Below are 14134 nucleotides of genomic sequence, written 5' to 3'. Positions count from 1 at the left end.
TTTATGGGGTGTGTGTCATAAACAGATAGTTAAGGGTTAATGTCTCTTTTACCTGTAAAGGGTTAACAAACAGTAAACCAAAAATGCCTTTGTTTCTGTTTTTTGGGTTTTGCTTTGTTCTCTCTGGATTCTGAGAGGGACCAAACATGTAAGCAGATTCCTCCAATCTTTCTGAAAAAATCTCTTCTGTTCTAATTTTAGTAAGTACCAGGACAAGGCGAGTTTAGTCTTTTGATTGTTTTTGCATTTGCAAATGTGTAGTTTGCTAGGAGTATTTCAAATTGTATTTTGCTGGGGGGAGGCTTCTCTCTAGTGGGAGAAAAAGTACTGAGGGTCACTGTGGGAAGAGCCAGCTGATGGGCAAAGAGAGGCAACAGCAAAAGGGAAAAAAGAGTTTGGTGACAATTACATGGTGTGCTGGTGCTATTGGTTGTGATTTCCTTTTGGAGGGACTAAGAGAGATTGACGATGATCCTGTTGTGATGGGAGGGGTCGGATCCCTTCCAGCACAAAATGATTTTATTGCCAGAGCTGCTGATATATGTGTGTGTAATGATATAAATCCTCTAGCTTCAAAGCACATAGATTCCATTTTATTGGAACAGGGAAATAATAAGGGAGACACAGGCAGGTATGACTTTGATTACACAAAAATGCCAAAAACTAATCACTTCAGCCATACCTCTTCTTTACAAAAGTGTTTTTCAAATCTTCCTGGTTTATCTAGTATTGCAGCAAGACAATAGTCTCCTGCAATTTGGATCAGAGAACCACTCTCAGATCCCATTTTTATCAAGGCTTCTAGTTTCACTCTCACACCATAGAGGCTCCCGTGGCTTTCTCAGTGTAACATCTTTTCCTTCCACTGGGTTTGATGCTTAAATAAAGCAGTAAACAGGGGTTAATCTGTCTATGCTTTCCAGATCACAGGAAGAAAAAAAAACAAGAAAAGGATCAGCAAGAAAGAGAACCTGCAGAAGTAAGGATGAAGTGCCCCAGAAAACATTTTCATTGGCCTTTGAAAAATACTCATTGGTTCTCCATAGTACAACAAAAATGGAGAGATCTGTTAATTCAGCCAGGACTTTTCTGAGCTTCCAGTACTTCCAAATACTTTACAACTGCTTGTGTAAATATATAGTTACACACACACACACACACACACACACACACACACACACGACTATTGTTTAACATTTCCCAGTAAAACACCACATCTTTTTAGGCCAGGAAGGGAAGAATTTCACATGCAGTTGAAAAGCTGAGAATTTCTGGAAGCAAAATGTAATGAAATAAGATGGACTGTAGCCAGGACAGTGGGATCAGCTCTACTGCTTTTCTAGTGGCACTCGTTACATTTTTCATGACCTGGCAGAGAGGAGTTCTGAATTTTGCCTCTGCTCTGCATGACAATGCATTTAGGAACACAATGCCTCCAACGCCATCCCTGGCCATCAGTGCAATTCTGACATCAAGGTAGATTGTAGAGGGTGACAATACTCTATTTCTTGCCTAGCCCCCCTACAACTCAGCAATAGCCTCTTTTTCTTGGAAGGAATTGCATGCCATACAGAAACACCAGTGCTAGTTCTGGCAGCACCTGTTTACTTCCTGGAGCTGCTCTCATCAGGAGCTCTCATTCCCTCTGCTGTCCAAGGAAGTGTCATGCATAGGCTCCTGGAAGATGTTCCTTTGTTGTCCAGGCCTGGAGGTAAGGTGTGAAGAAATCAAACAGCATACCAAAAATCATATTGCATAATCAGAAAGAGATGAATTTGATTTGCCACCAAACTATGCTGTCGCCTTCCTGTGATATTGTTAGTGACAAAATTAAGCTAAAGAATTTTAAAACCATGAATTAAAGGGTATCAGTATTTTTTAAAAATATGAACGCAGTTTAAAAGATAAAACTACTTCTAAAACAGCAATATAAATATAATCTAAAGCAAAGAATGAACAAGTTATTGAATTAAGAAATAATGCTTATGGCTTCAGCATTTGCAATTGATTAAATGTCAAAGGATTGCTGAGGTATCAGATAAATTGCAAGTTCTGTTTACCTAGAAGTTTATAGCTTGAGATTGCTTCCTGTTGGAGAGGTATAATTGAATCCTTTCTTGGGCTTAGTACATTTCAAACTATTAAGTCAACAATCTCAAGGTAGCAATCTCAAATTATTACAATGTATTATACTGTGATATACTTTTTCCTCTCAGACTAGAGCTTAGCAAGGCTATTGTGAATCCTTCTGCTGTGAACTCTCTGCGCATGAATTCCTACAACCATGGGACACCCCCTAATCCCAAACTTCCTGATATGTTACCCAACTCTTTCCACTCAGAATGCAGAGAACTGCATGACTGACAGATGAATACAGTTGTGGCTCGGTCCTAGAGCTCCCTAAATTGCTGGACTAATTCTAGCTTATCATAAAGACTCGTATTCAAACTCTATCAGCAGTCTTACATAAATGAGAAAGATGCATTGAAAACTATACATATTGTATTACAGAATAATAACACTGAAGTGTTAGAATCATTCAGAAAGAAGTTGGTCCATACATCTGTTCTGTGAGTTCTGTAAATGCTCAGAATAACTGAGAGGAGTAGGCCAGGAAAATTGGATCTAATCCCCCTTTCAACTCCCCGATCCTGTAGGATGTTGGGGGATGTTTTAGTCCCTGGCATAATTTAGACTAACGTAAGGATGGCTTTAAGTTACACCTGTAAAAATTGAACCTCTACAAGGGCAGGTTAAGATACAGGCACAATAGGTACACGCCTAGGGGCCTAGTTCCTGAAGACACCTGCTAACATCAGAATCTTAGCAGTTTTTTAAAAAACAAGTGTTTATCCCTCATGGTTGTAAAGAAGAGCTTGAAACATGAGCCTAATGTAACTGATACAGTGATGCCTCCCTGAGTTTGCAGAGAGCCTATAACAATAGGCCTGTGGACTTGTCTAGATGAATAATCAGTTAGTAGCAAGTTAGGGCATGAATCTATCCCACACTAGCCTGCTGGCCACCAAGTGTCTGTGTGGACTGTGCTACTGCACACTTAAATTTCCCTCGTGCTCATTGGCCTACTCGTGTTCCAAAGCAGGGTACATCAAAGTGCTCCAGGGAACTGTTAGTGAGCAGCCGCAGAGTTCATAGGGACAGTTAGTGTTTGACCAGCTAGCACAAAGTAGGTTCACACCCCACCTTGCCATGCACTAATTGTTTGTCTAGACAAGTCCCGACAGTCATGAACTGCCCCCTTAATCTCAGCGGAGTGTTAACTGTGAAATTCACTGTACTCCTGCTGACACCACCTGAGGGTTCTGATGTGCAGGGGCCTCTTGCTGCTGCCACCTAGCATGGTTCTGGAGGCGATGGCAAGGCCCTTCATACACAGGGTATATGCTTGAGTGGGTGGGGCAGAGACTGAGGAGGCTGCATCCTGCCAGTAGAGGAGATGTGGTGGGGTCCCTACCAGCCCAGAAGTTTGGTGTGTGTGTGAGACCTGCCACTATTACCTCAAGTAGGGTGAGGGGCATGGTGAGACTCCATAAGGACCTGAATTACCTTAATCTGGCCCTGATGCCCTAGAGGCCACTTTGCCAGCCAGGGATCCCTGGAGCACAAGGTGCTCTAGCCTTATTCCCTCTTGCCATTTTCATCTCCTTAGGTTGATCAGGTGGCATAGAACTGGCCATCCCATCTTTTAAAACACCTGAGGATTCTTCTACATCAGAGGAAGCCCCACCTGCCACTTCAGGGCAGTTTTCTGATGCAGGATGTTGCATGAACACCACAAACTGGTGGCATGGGAGCTATTTATGGTGTCTTTGGTGCACGGTTTTTCTTTGTGTTCATGTAAAGGCTGTAATGTGTATCATGATGACAAATTTTATTTATTCTTATTCTAGCTATAACAGTCCTTGGATGGCCAGAGCTGCAGAACTGACCAGCCAGCTATCATAAACAGATAGTTAAGGGTTAATGTCTCTTTTACCTGTAAAGGGTTACAAGCAGTGAACCTGGACCACCTGACCAGAGGACCAATCAGAAGACAAGATACTTTCAAATCTCGGTGGAGGGAAGTCTTTGTTTTGTGTTGTTTGTTTGTCTGTTGTTCTCTCTGGATTCTGAGAATAACCAGACGTACATACAGGCTTTCTAATTTTCTGTTCAAATAGTAAATACAAGTAGAAGGTGGTTTAGTCTTTTTGATTGTTTTCTTTATTTGCAAATGTGTATTTTGCTGGAAGGATTTTAATTTGTATTTGTGCTGGGGGGAAGGCTTCTCTCTAGTGCCTATAAGGTGAAAGACCCTGTAACCTTTTACCATCTTAATTACAGAGACAACTTTTATTGTTTTTTCTTTTATTAAAAACTTTTCTTTTTTAGACCTGACTGATTTTTTTCCCCTTGTTGAGGCTCAAGGGAATTGAGTCTGTACTCACCAGGGAATTGGTGGGAGACAGGGAGAGAGAAGGGAGGGGGAAAGGTGGAATTCCTCTGTTTTTAGATTCACGGAGCTTGAATCTGTATTACCTCTTGGGGAGGGGAAAAGAGGAGGGGGGAAGGTGCATTTCCCTTTGTTTTAAGATTCAAGGAGTTTGAATCACAGTGATCTTCCAGGGTAACCCAGGGAGGGAAGCCTGGGAGAGGCAACGGTGGGGGAAAGGGTTTACTTTCCTTGTGTAAGATCCAGGGGGTCTGGGTCTTGGGGTCCTCTGGGAAGGTTTTGGGGGGACCAGAGTGTACCAGGCACTGCAAGTCCTGATTGGTGGCAGCACTACAAGATCTAAGCTGGTAATTAAGCTTAGGGGGATTCATGTTGGTACTCCATCTTTTGGACACTAAGGTTCAGAGTGGAGGTTATACCATGACACCAGCAAACATGGTTGAAGGGATGCTTGAAGTGATAGCTAACACAGCAGAACAAATTTCAAACATTTTCATTGCTTTCCTATGTCGATACAGTTAAATGAGGGTCCAGAAGTGGAAAGCCAGGAATGAAAGGTATGTATCCTCCAGGTCAGTGGTTCTCAGGTGGGATTACAAGACAGTATTAAGTGCATCAGAATATAGGATGCAACATGGTTTCTGCTTAAAACTGAATTAGTCCTCCTTCCAAAGATACAATGATCTGCTTCAAATTTGGAATGCTCATTCAAGACCCAGGGTAGAGTTTGTAATACAAATTTGGAGTCTTGTAGCCATGTGTTTGTGACATAGAGCCACCCTCAAAACAGGACCCATGAAAATAAGGTCATTTTTTGTGTGAGAAGAGATAAGGATTGATCAGGAGACAAGAGACACCTAGAGGGAAGATGATCTCTTCTCCCCCTGCTTCCCCCCCGAACAATTTGTTCTAGAAGAAAGTCACTTACAGAACAATGGGGACTGCGGGGAGTGGCACAGGCTGAGGGATGTGCTGGCCACTGCTTCCCGCAGCCTCCATTGGCATGGAACGGTGACCCAAGGCCAGTGGGAGCTGCTATCTGCTGAACCTGCAGATGCTGCAGGTAAACAAACCATCCCAGCTCGCCAGCGGATTTCTCTGGCGGACCGCTTGCCAAAGGTTGCCGATTTCTGAAGTAGACTATATAAAAGTGGCACCTTATTCAGCAGTTCTGCCTTTTTTTCCTGTTAACTGAGCACATTTGATAGGGAATCACTGAAGTTATGTTTACATTGCAATGATAAAAACAAACAAACCCTGTACCAAGGCGCAGAGTCCAGCTAAATTGACTCGAGCTTTCAGGGCTACAAATAGTAGTGTAGACATTGAAGGTCTGGGCTCTGAGACCCACCCCTCTCATGAGCCCAAGTCAGCTAGGCTGGCCCAGCTGCAGACATGCTATGGGTCTTTTATTGCAGTGTAGATGTACCCTGAGAGTCAATCACTTTTCAGGGTAGAATCATGCTCTGCTCACCATGTTTAATATACCCATGGGCTGGCAGTGGATCGCTAGAGGTTACAAGATTTCACCGTTTGAGAATTTGGAAGATGAGATGGGGCAAAACCTCCAAACTACCTGTCAGCTTCACTGGCACCTAGGCCAAATTAGTTTGGAAGACTTACATAGAAGTTTTCTTCAGACTTCTTTCCAAAGATTTTCTTCGGAATAATTCATCTTCATTCATTCTCTACTGAGGTAAATGAAGAATTCATTCCTCATGTTCATTCAATCCTGATGTTTCTCACACTATTCCTTCAACTGATCTCTGTCAGGGTTAGAAATAGACCAGCTTTTCCCCAAAAATCTCATTTTGAGCTAGAAATAGACCCGCAGCTTTGCTGCTCAAGTTTATGGTAAGTATGAGTGAGAGTGTTGTGTTGGGACAGTTAGTTTGTGCACGTAATAAATGAGGGGTGTATGCTGTGGTGAGGGGCTGTGTGTGTTAGCTGTGTTGATTTGTATGTAGAAAGAGTTGGGCTGGGAGATTTGTATTGTGTGCACATGACAGTTGGGCACACAGGTTGAGCAGTTGGTCCACCTTCTGTGCAGTCTCCCTCATACAATCAATGAAATCGCTGCATGCAAAGTAGCTGTAGAATAAGGGTGGTGATTTGTTGTATTACCCTGATATCACTATGGTCTAGGACTCTTGGCATGGCACAGACATTCCATACTGTAGCTGTACACTGCACAAGTGTACTTTGGAAAATCAAAATGGCAGAGAACTTAAAAATGGGATAATAACAGATTGCAAAACTCAGTGGTGATTCCTCCTGGTGATATTCTGAATGAAGTGCTCTCAGCCATGATTGCAGCTGTTTCCATTGCTTCACACTGACTCAGAGCAGGCTCCAGCATGACAATCCTATTATATAGACTTTCAAAATTTCTGATTGTCGTAGGGTTTCTCTCACTTTTCTTGTCACTGAGTGCAAGAAACTAAATAATATCTGAGGAGAGCTGGTGTGTGTGTGTGTGTGTGTGTGTGTGTGTGTGTGTGTGTGTGTGTTCCTTTTAGCCCCCTCCCCTTCCTTTTGCCAATCCGTAACTTTTCAAAACTTAAACTTTTACAAAAAGTTATGGCATGGCAGAAGAAAAAGTGAAAAGTTACAAAGTGATGTAGTTTCATTTTTCTTGTTGCCACTCTTCTGAATTTCAGCTTTGATTCTGCAGACATCTTTCACATGCTTAACTTTATTAGTGGGAGTAATCCAATAATTTCAATGGATCTACTCAGAGTAGTAAAGTTATGCACATCCATACATGTTTGTAGACTTGGAGCCATGAGAGTGTTCAGAAAAATTACCTTCATGCCTCCAGCTTCCATCCCGGACACATCACACGATCCATTGTCTACAGCCAAGCACTGAGGTACAACCGCATCTGCTCTAACCCCTCAGACAGAGACCAACACCTACAAAATCTCCACCAAGCATTCTCAAAACTACAATACCCGCACGAGGAAATAAGGAAACAGATCAACAGAGCCAGACGTGTACCCAGAAGCCTCCTACTGCAAGACAAACCCAAGAAAGAAACCAACAGGACTCCACCGGCCATCACATACAGCCCCCAGCTAAAACCCCTCCAACGCATCATCAAGGATCTACAACCCATCCTGGACAATGATCCCACACTTTCACAGGCCTTGGGTGGCAGGCCAGTCCTTGCCCACAGACAACCTGCCAACCTGAAACATATTCTCACCAGTAACTGCACACCGCGCCATAATAACTCTAGCTCAGGAACCAATCCATGCAACAAACCTCAATGCCAACTCTGCCCACATATCTGCACCAGCGACACCATCACAGGACCTAACCAGATCAGCCACACCATCACTGGTTCATTCACCTGCACATCCACCAATGTAATATATGCCATCATATGCCAGCAATGCCCCTCTGCTATGTACATCGGCCAAACTGGCCAGTCTCTACGGAAAAGGATAAATGGACACAAATCAGACATTAGGAATGGCAATATACAAAAACCTGTAGGGGAGCACTTCAACCTCCCTGGCCACACTATTGCAGACCTTAAGGTGGCCATCCTGCAGCAAAAAAACTTCAGGACCAGACTTCAAAGAGAAACTGCTGAGCTTCAGTTCATCTGCAAATTAGACACCATCAGCTCAGGATTGAACAAAGACTGTGAATGGCTTGCCAACTACAGAACTAGTTTCTCCTCTCTTGGTTTTCACACCTCAACTGCTAGAACAGGGCCTCATCCTCCCTGATTGAACTGACCTCGTTATCTCTAGCTTGCTTGCTAGCATATATATACTGCCCCTGGAAATTTCCACCACATGCATCTGAAGAAGTGGGTATTCACCCACGAAAGCTCATGCTCCAAAACGTCTGTTAGTCTATAAGATGCCACAGGATTCTTTGCTGCTTTTACAGATCCAGACTAACACGGCTACCCCTCTGATACTTCAGAAAAATTGTGTCAAAAGGGAAAAAATGGAAAAAGTGAAAGAAACCACAACCCCTCAAAGCAAAATCTTGGCATTCATTTTGTTTCAGTCAGTGGCAAAGGCACAAGAAAGTGGGTGGGAGACCGTGCAGTCTCAAATTTAAAAAAAAGCTTACTTTTGAGGAAAAAGAGAGAAGGGGAAGGTATGGGGTGGGTTTTTTTATTTAATTGTTTTTCTCACCTCTTCCAGTGAGGAAAGAGGAAAAGTGTTTGTTTTGTAAATGATAAAAATGAGAGGGAAAAAGTCTGAAAACAAGTGTATTATTTCAGTGGACAAAAAGTAAAACAAAATGAAAAGTGCAATTTAGAAGTAAACAAAATTAAACTTTTCCATCTCATTTCAAAGGGGAGGACAGAGGTGAATGGCTAGAATGAGGTGCCTTTTGAAAAGGGGTGTGTGAGTGCAGGGATTAGGGAGGAGATAGTGGTGGGACTTACTCCAGTATTTGCTGGGTAGAAAAGTGGAAAAATCCTATACAGATGGCCTTTTGTGGGTGGATTGTGTGATGTGTATTCATAGATTCCAAGGCCAGAAGGGACCATTGTGATCATCTAGTCTGACTGCCTGTATGACACAGGCTCTAGAACTTTCCCAAAATAATTTCTAGAGCACACCTTTCAGAACAACATCTAAAACATGTTGGTGTGCTGTGAGCGTGCTGGTGTGCTGATGGTGCAAAGGTGTGTTAGAAGAGTGTGCATTTTGGTGTGTGATTGTGTATGTGTGTGGGGGTGTTTGGTACAATGCTCTGTGATATTTTTAAAAAAGGAATGAAAACTCCTTAATTGCGTAATAGAAGATAGGCTGGAGAGCCTGAAAGCTGGAGCCAAGGAATTCTGATATAGAGGTTTTAATATTTTTTTATATTTTTATATTGAATATATATTCAATCTTCTTGATATCTTATTACTTAGCTTTTTATCTTTTGAAAAGATACTGAGTTTACTGGGTTGGTGTGGATTTTATTTTCAAAGCTAAGCAGTGTGCATGTTCCCCTTAGCTTGCTTTCCGTTGCCATATCGCTGTGGCTTGCCATAAATAGAAACAATGGTTGCTAATTTCTATTTTGTTAAAAATGGCTGGTCATTGCTTTGTCACCAGCTGATCTTTGGTAACCCAAGCCCAGAATGTCAAAGGCATTTAGATCATGGGGGTTAGGCACCTTTGAGAATCTGGATCCCAGTTTATTTATTGCCAGAACATTTTAAAAAAATCGTTCTGCTCTCTCTTTTGCTTATAACAGATATATTTGTATTTTTCATTTAATACTTTAGTTTTTTGTTTTGGTCTCCTGGGCATTTTTCCAATTGCCCCCTAGAGGGTCAGAAAGGAATTTCTCAAGAGTTTTTCCCCTCTTTAAAAAGAGGGGTTTTCCCTCTGGGTTTTTGCCTTTCTCAGGAGAACTACTGAGGACTAAAAATATATTTTGCCAGTTTGACTCAGTTAATTTGTTGATAATTTGACTCAATAAATTCACTGCCAGTTGGGCTCAATAAAAAACTTCCATTTTTATAACTGAACCTACTTTCGGTGCCTTTTCTTTCATTTGTATCATTAACCTCTGGACGGCTGTCTGACCACAAACATGTCTGAGAAAAAGATTTAGCATAAGATCCAATTGAATACATGTAACATTGCAGGAAAAAACTGGCTCCACCCAGCCAAAATGGAGCAGAGGAGCCTTTCCCACGATGCAAACTACACCTACTACCATTAATTCCTGTGGTGTATAAAATCTTATGCTTGACCTTGAGGCATCAAACCAAAGTCTTTTACTCCATGTACATGTAACATGCACTACCCATGTTCCATACATGGTACTCACAAAGCATCTGGGTGAATGCTCCACTCCCATCACAACCAGTATTTTCTTCTTAGTTTCAGTTCTAATGTGACATCCAAGTTGCCCCGGAGGCTACCTGGGAAGTTACTTACTGTTCTGGCAGCTAGGTTAGTGCAATTGAGCTTCTTTTCCCCTCCCTCACCTGGCTGGCATGTGGGGGAAGAGTGTCTTGGCTCCCTGACACTTGATGGATCATGGTTGGGCATCAGAAAAGATAGTGAGGGAATGGTAACCAAGAGTACGAGAGGGAACATAGAACCACAGGATTCCACCTAAACCAACCCCCCCATATTTTGACTCACCACCAGAGGAAAGTTGAGGAGGTGCTAAGTAGTTCTGGAAGTACAACTGGCTGCTAGGCCAAAGAAGGCATTCCTTTCTTCCAAGTAAGTAGAATCTTTCATGAACAACCCTATAGAAAGATATGGCATGTAATACAACACAGACATTTCCTACCTTCAGGGCAAACCTCTATGAACATTACAGCTGCTTGGAAAAATAGGTCTTTTTCTCCTGTGGTTTTGTCAAATCCATTTTTCATTTTCATCTAACCTTTCACTGGAAAAGGTTGACTTTTTCACAAAAATATTGAAAATCAAAGTATTTTGATCAAAAACTAGAATGTTGATTCACAATGGCACTGTCCCATACCATGGAGGTTGGTCTTACTCTCATTCTTGTCTCTAGGCCAGACTGTTGGGCCAAATCACATCTCAATCATAGTGCACCACCTTTTCCCCTCTTGGTGAGTGATGTGGGTGCATCATAGGAGTCATGGCCCATGGTGCCACGTGAGTATGTAGTCCAGATAGAGACCCCAAAGAAGAGAATGGGAGCAGAAGGCACCCAAATTACAACTTGTACAAGGCACGGAGCCACCATTTTGACTAAAATACTTCAGGTTTTGGCCAAAACTTATAAATTTTCAGGCATTCCTTTTTAATGACAAAGTAAGTTGTTTTTTTTTTTGCAGAAAGATTCTTTTAGCAAAAATTTTTGATACATTGAAAACCCAAGTTTTGTCAGAAAAATTTCAACCAGCCTTAATGTACGCTGACCAATACTACAACATGCACTTACCTACAGCAGCAAACAGAAGGAACAGGGGCAAGTAATACAAAATAAAGAGAGAAAGCACATGCACTATATGAAGTCACCTCATGCAGAGAGATCTAAACAAGGGAAACCACCATCTAGCTCTTCCCCTCTGGATAGGAATACTTGGTGGAGGAATAGTCTCCCTGCAGGACAACAGAGGGGAACCCACCAAGTGGACAAACACCAGTGGTAAGAACAGGGTCAGCTTGGCCAGTGAGCTGATGTCCATGGCACTTGAGCCTTGCATGCAACTCCTCATCTCAAACCTCCCATAATGGGTAAGATATTAGGCAGGTCTCCAGCTAGTATCATTCTGGGGGCCTTAGACTGGTCCAGGAGACTGCCCCCAGAGCTACTAGAACTCTTTACAGTAATCCTTTTGACTTCCTTTTTGGTCATTATTTGACTTAGTTTACACCTGTACAGAGCAGATGCTAAGATTGTCTTATGAGGACAGGGTTAGCTACCTTGTAAGACTTCTGTTAGCACTGAGAAATTACATTTTTCCATTATATTTGCTATTTCATCATCCAATTTGGCACACAGTAAACCCCAATACAGAAAACTATCTTTTTAACTGAAGAAAGCATTACCTTCTCCCATTCCCATGTGCGGAGAGCCAGAGGCACTCTGAACCACAACACATACCTTTTGGGTGATTGGTGTAGCTGTTGGATAGAAAACAAACAATCTAGAGAATTCCAGAGTCTAAATAGCTTATATGCCCATGTCAAGCAGATAATGTCTACAACTTTTTTGCAGCTCACAAGTAAGGGAAAGAGCAAACCAATAGCAGCGAGGGGTTTTTAGTTAACTATCACTTTTCAACAATATTGCAGGCACATATAAACACTAAAGCAAGACAGATGCATATTATAGATGAACATAAAATATATTATACCCTCTACCTCACAGCACCCCCCTGAGGTAATATAGATTAAGTAGACAGATAAGTGAATAAGTAATCTAGTAGTCTACAGGACCATTAGGAGTATATTAAAAGTTCTGCACATGACCAAATGCCATTGTATTTTTTTCTTCTATTAGACAATGGTATCTAGATACTAGCGCCAATGTTTTCAAACTTGTGTGTCTTCAATAGGAGATAAAAGAGGTTAACTCCTCTGAAAAAATCAGTCTGCTTCTATTTATGTGCCTAAATGTGGCTTGAGATGACAAACTTCAGATGCAACAGGTTTGAAATTTTTAGTCTTAAATTTTGTTTAGTTTTAAAAATAGTTTTATTAGATTGTAAAACAAATGGAAAAAGGAAAAAAAATATAACCAAAGATAACTTTAAATGAAATAGCTATATAGGAATTGGTATAGGCATATAGTTTGCATGCATATATGAATGTGTTACATGCTGTATATACAACATAAAGGACTAAATCTGCTATCCTTCCCCATGAGGGAATTGAGATCTTTCTAGTCTTCACAGTGGTAAGAAAAGCAGCAGGTAACCTAACCTAACCAAAACTCCATATTCCCCAAATGGGAAGCATGGAAACTCCATTTACCTGCATTTTCCCCTCGCCTACGCTATTGATTTTTCCCATCCCCCAAGTCTCTCCATGCAAGAGGACCCCCTGGAACTGAATTCCGTTCTACCTGGGTGCACAGGTGTCCTGCACTGACTACTGGAACCTTGCCTCCCCATATGTGCAGCTGCTCAGTCAGGAGAGGGGCAGGATTACCCCTCCTTCCTCCATCCCAATGTTACTGCAGTTTCCTTTTAAACATTCCCTTGTTAGTGCCTCCCTGTCTTCTCTGTGCCCCTGCTGTATGTTTTTCCCTAACAACAGCCACACATAACACTAAAGCAAGACAGATGCATATTATAGATTATAAAATTCTTTGTGCCTCTACTTCATCTTCTCCAACGTAAACTCACCCTTAGTGCTTTTATCACTTAGAGAAACCCCATTCAGCGGAAAGGTGGTGTGAGCTTGCACTTATGAGATCTAGGCTTGTGTGTGTAGGATTCACTCTGCGCCTGTACAGCTGGAGTAGTTGGCGTCTGTGCAGGTGGAGGTGAAATTCACTGCTGCAGCTCAGGCCCAGTGCCCTCCTGCAGCCCCTCCTTCACCTCGCTGCAGCTGCTACTTCAGACTTTGGGATAGAATAGCAGTTACAGCCCTTCCATGCTGGTGCTACAGTACAGTGTTGCCCCCCACACCAACCAGCCATCTTCAGCCCTCTCATAAATTGACTTTGGGCTGGCTTAGAATCCAGTTCTGCTGCTCACAGTGGGTGTCCAGTCACTCCTGTGCAACCACTCATGTGGTCAACCCCTAGCACAGCCCCTATGTGGGGCTAATGTGGTGCAGAGACTCTTGCACCAACCTCTTTCCTCAAAGGCTACTTTCAACCAGAGGCGAGCAAAACCCACTGCATAACCTTTGCAATGGTTTCATGCCTCATGTCCTTACCCCACTCACTGATACTTGTTAGTAATCTTGTAAACACTCCCAGGTGCTCTTGATTATTTTGCACTAAGATGCCACGTGCACACTGAGAGCCTCTCTGGAGGGTGGGCCATAGAATGAGGAGCCAGTTTATGCCTTTCAGAAGGCAAGACAAATATTTAGGAATTCGTTGGTGAAAATGGTTAATTGGTATCCCATCCCAGAGTATTGTATTGACAAAGTAATGTACAATCCTCACCTCCACCCTAAAAACAAAAGACAAACCCCTCCTTCCCCAAACTATGACTTTCTACCCACCCAGTGGCTCCTTCTTGTTGAAAAATGTAAAGAG

General features: G+C 42.3%; 1 protein-coding gene across 4 annotated transcripts in view; it reads left to right on the top strand.

Annotated features, from left to right (window-relative positions):
* LOC127056475 (hepatocyte cell adhesion molecule-like) overlaps nt 1-4391 on the top strand; it is a 33070-nt gene extending 28679 nt beyond the window's left edge. The window contains exons 11-12 of one of the 4 annotated variants that reach the window (XM_050964354.1): nt 924-979; nt 3912-4391. In XM_050964354.1, coding sequence (XP_050820311.1) covers nt 924-979; nt 3912-3917 — 62 coding nt within the window. In that variant the 3' untranslated portion in view covers nt 3918-4391. Of the gene's footprint in view, nt 1-923; nt 1603-2216 lie in introns of those variants that run through there. The other 3 variants (XM_050964353.1, XM_050964356.1, XM_050964352.1) reach the window with 3 other exon arrangements.
* The last annotated feature ends 9743 nt before the right edge of the window (nt 4392-14134 follow it).

The sequence above is a fragment of the Gopherus flavomarginatus genome, chromosome 8 (genome assembly GCF_025201925.1).
Source record: "Gopherus flavomarginatus isolate rGopFla2 chromosome 8, rGopFla2.mat.asm, whole genome shotgun sequence".
NCBI classification, from domain to species: Eukaryota; Metazoa; Chordata; order Testudines; family Testudinidae; genus Gopherus; species Gopherus flavomarginatus.
This window is presented reverse-complemented; position numbering and strand designations above follow the sequence as displayed.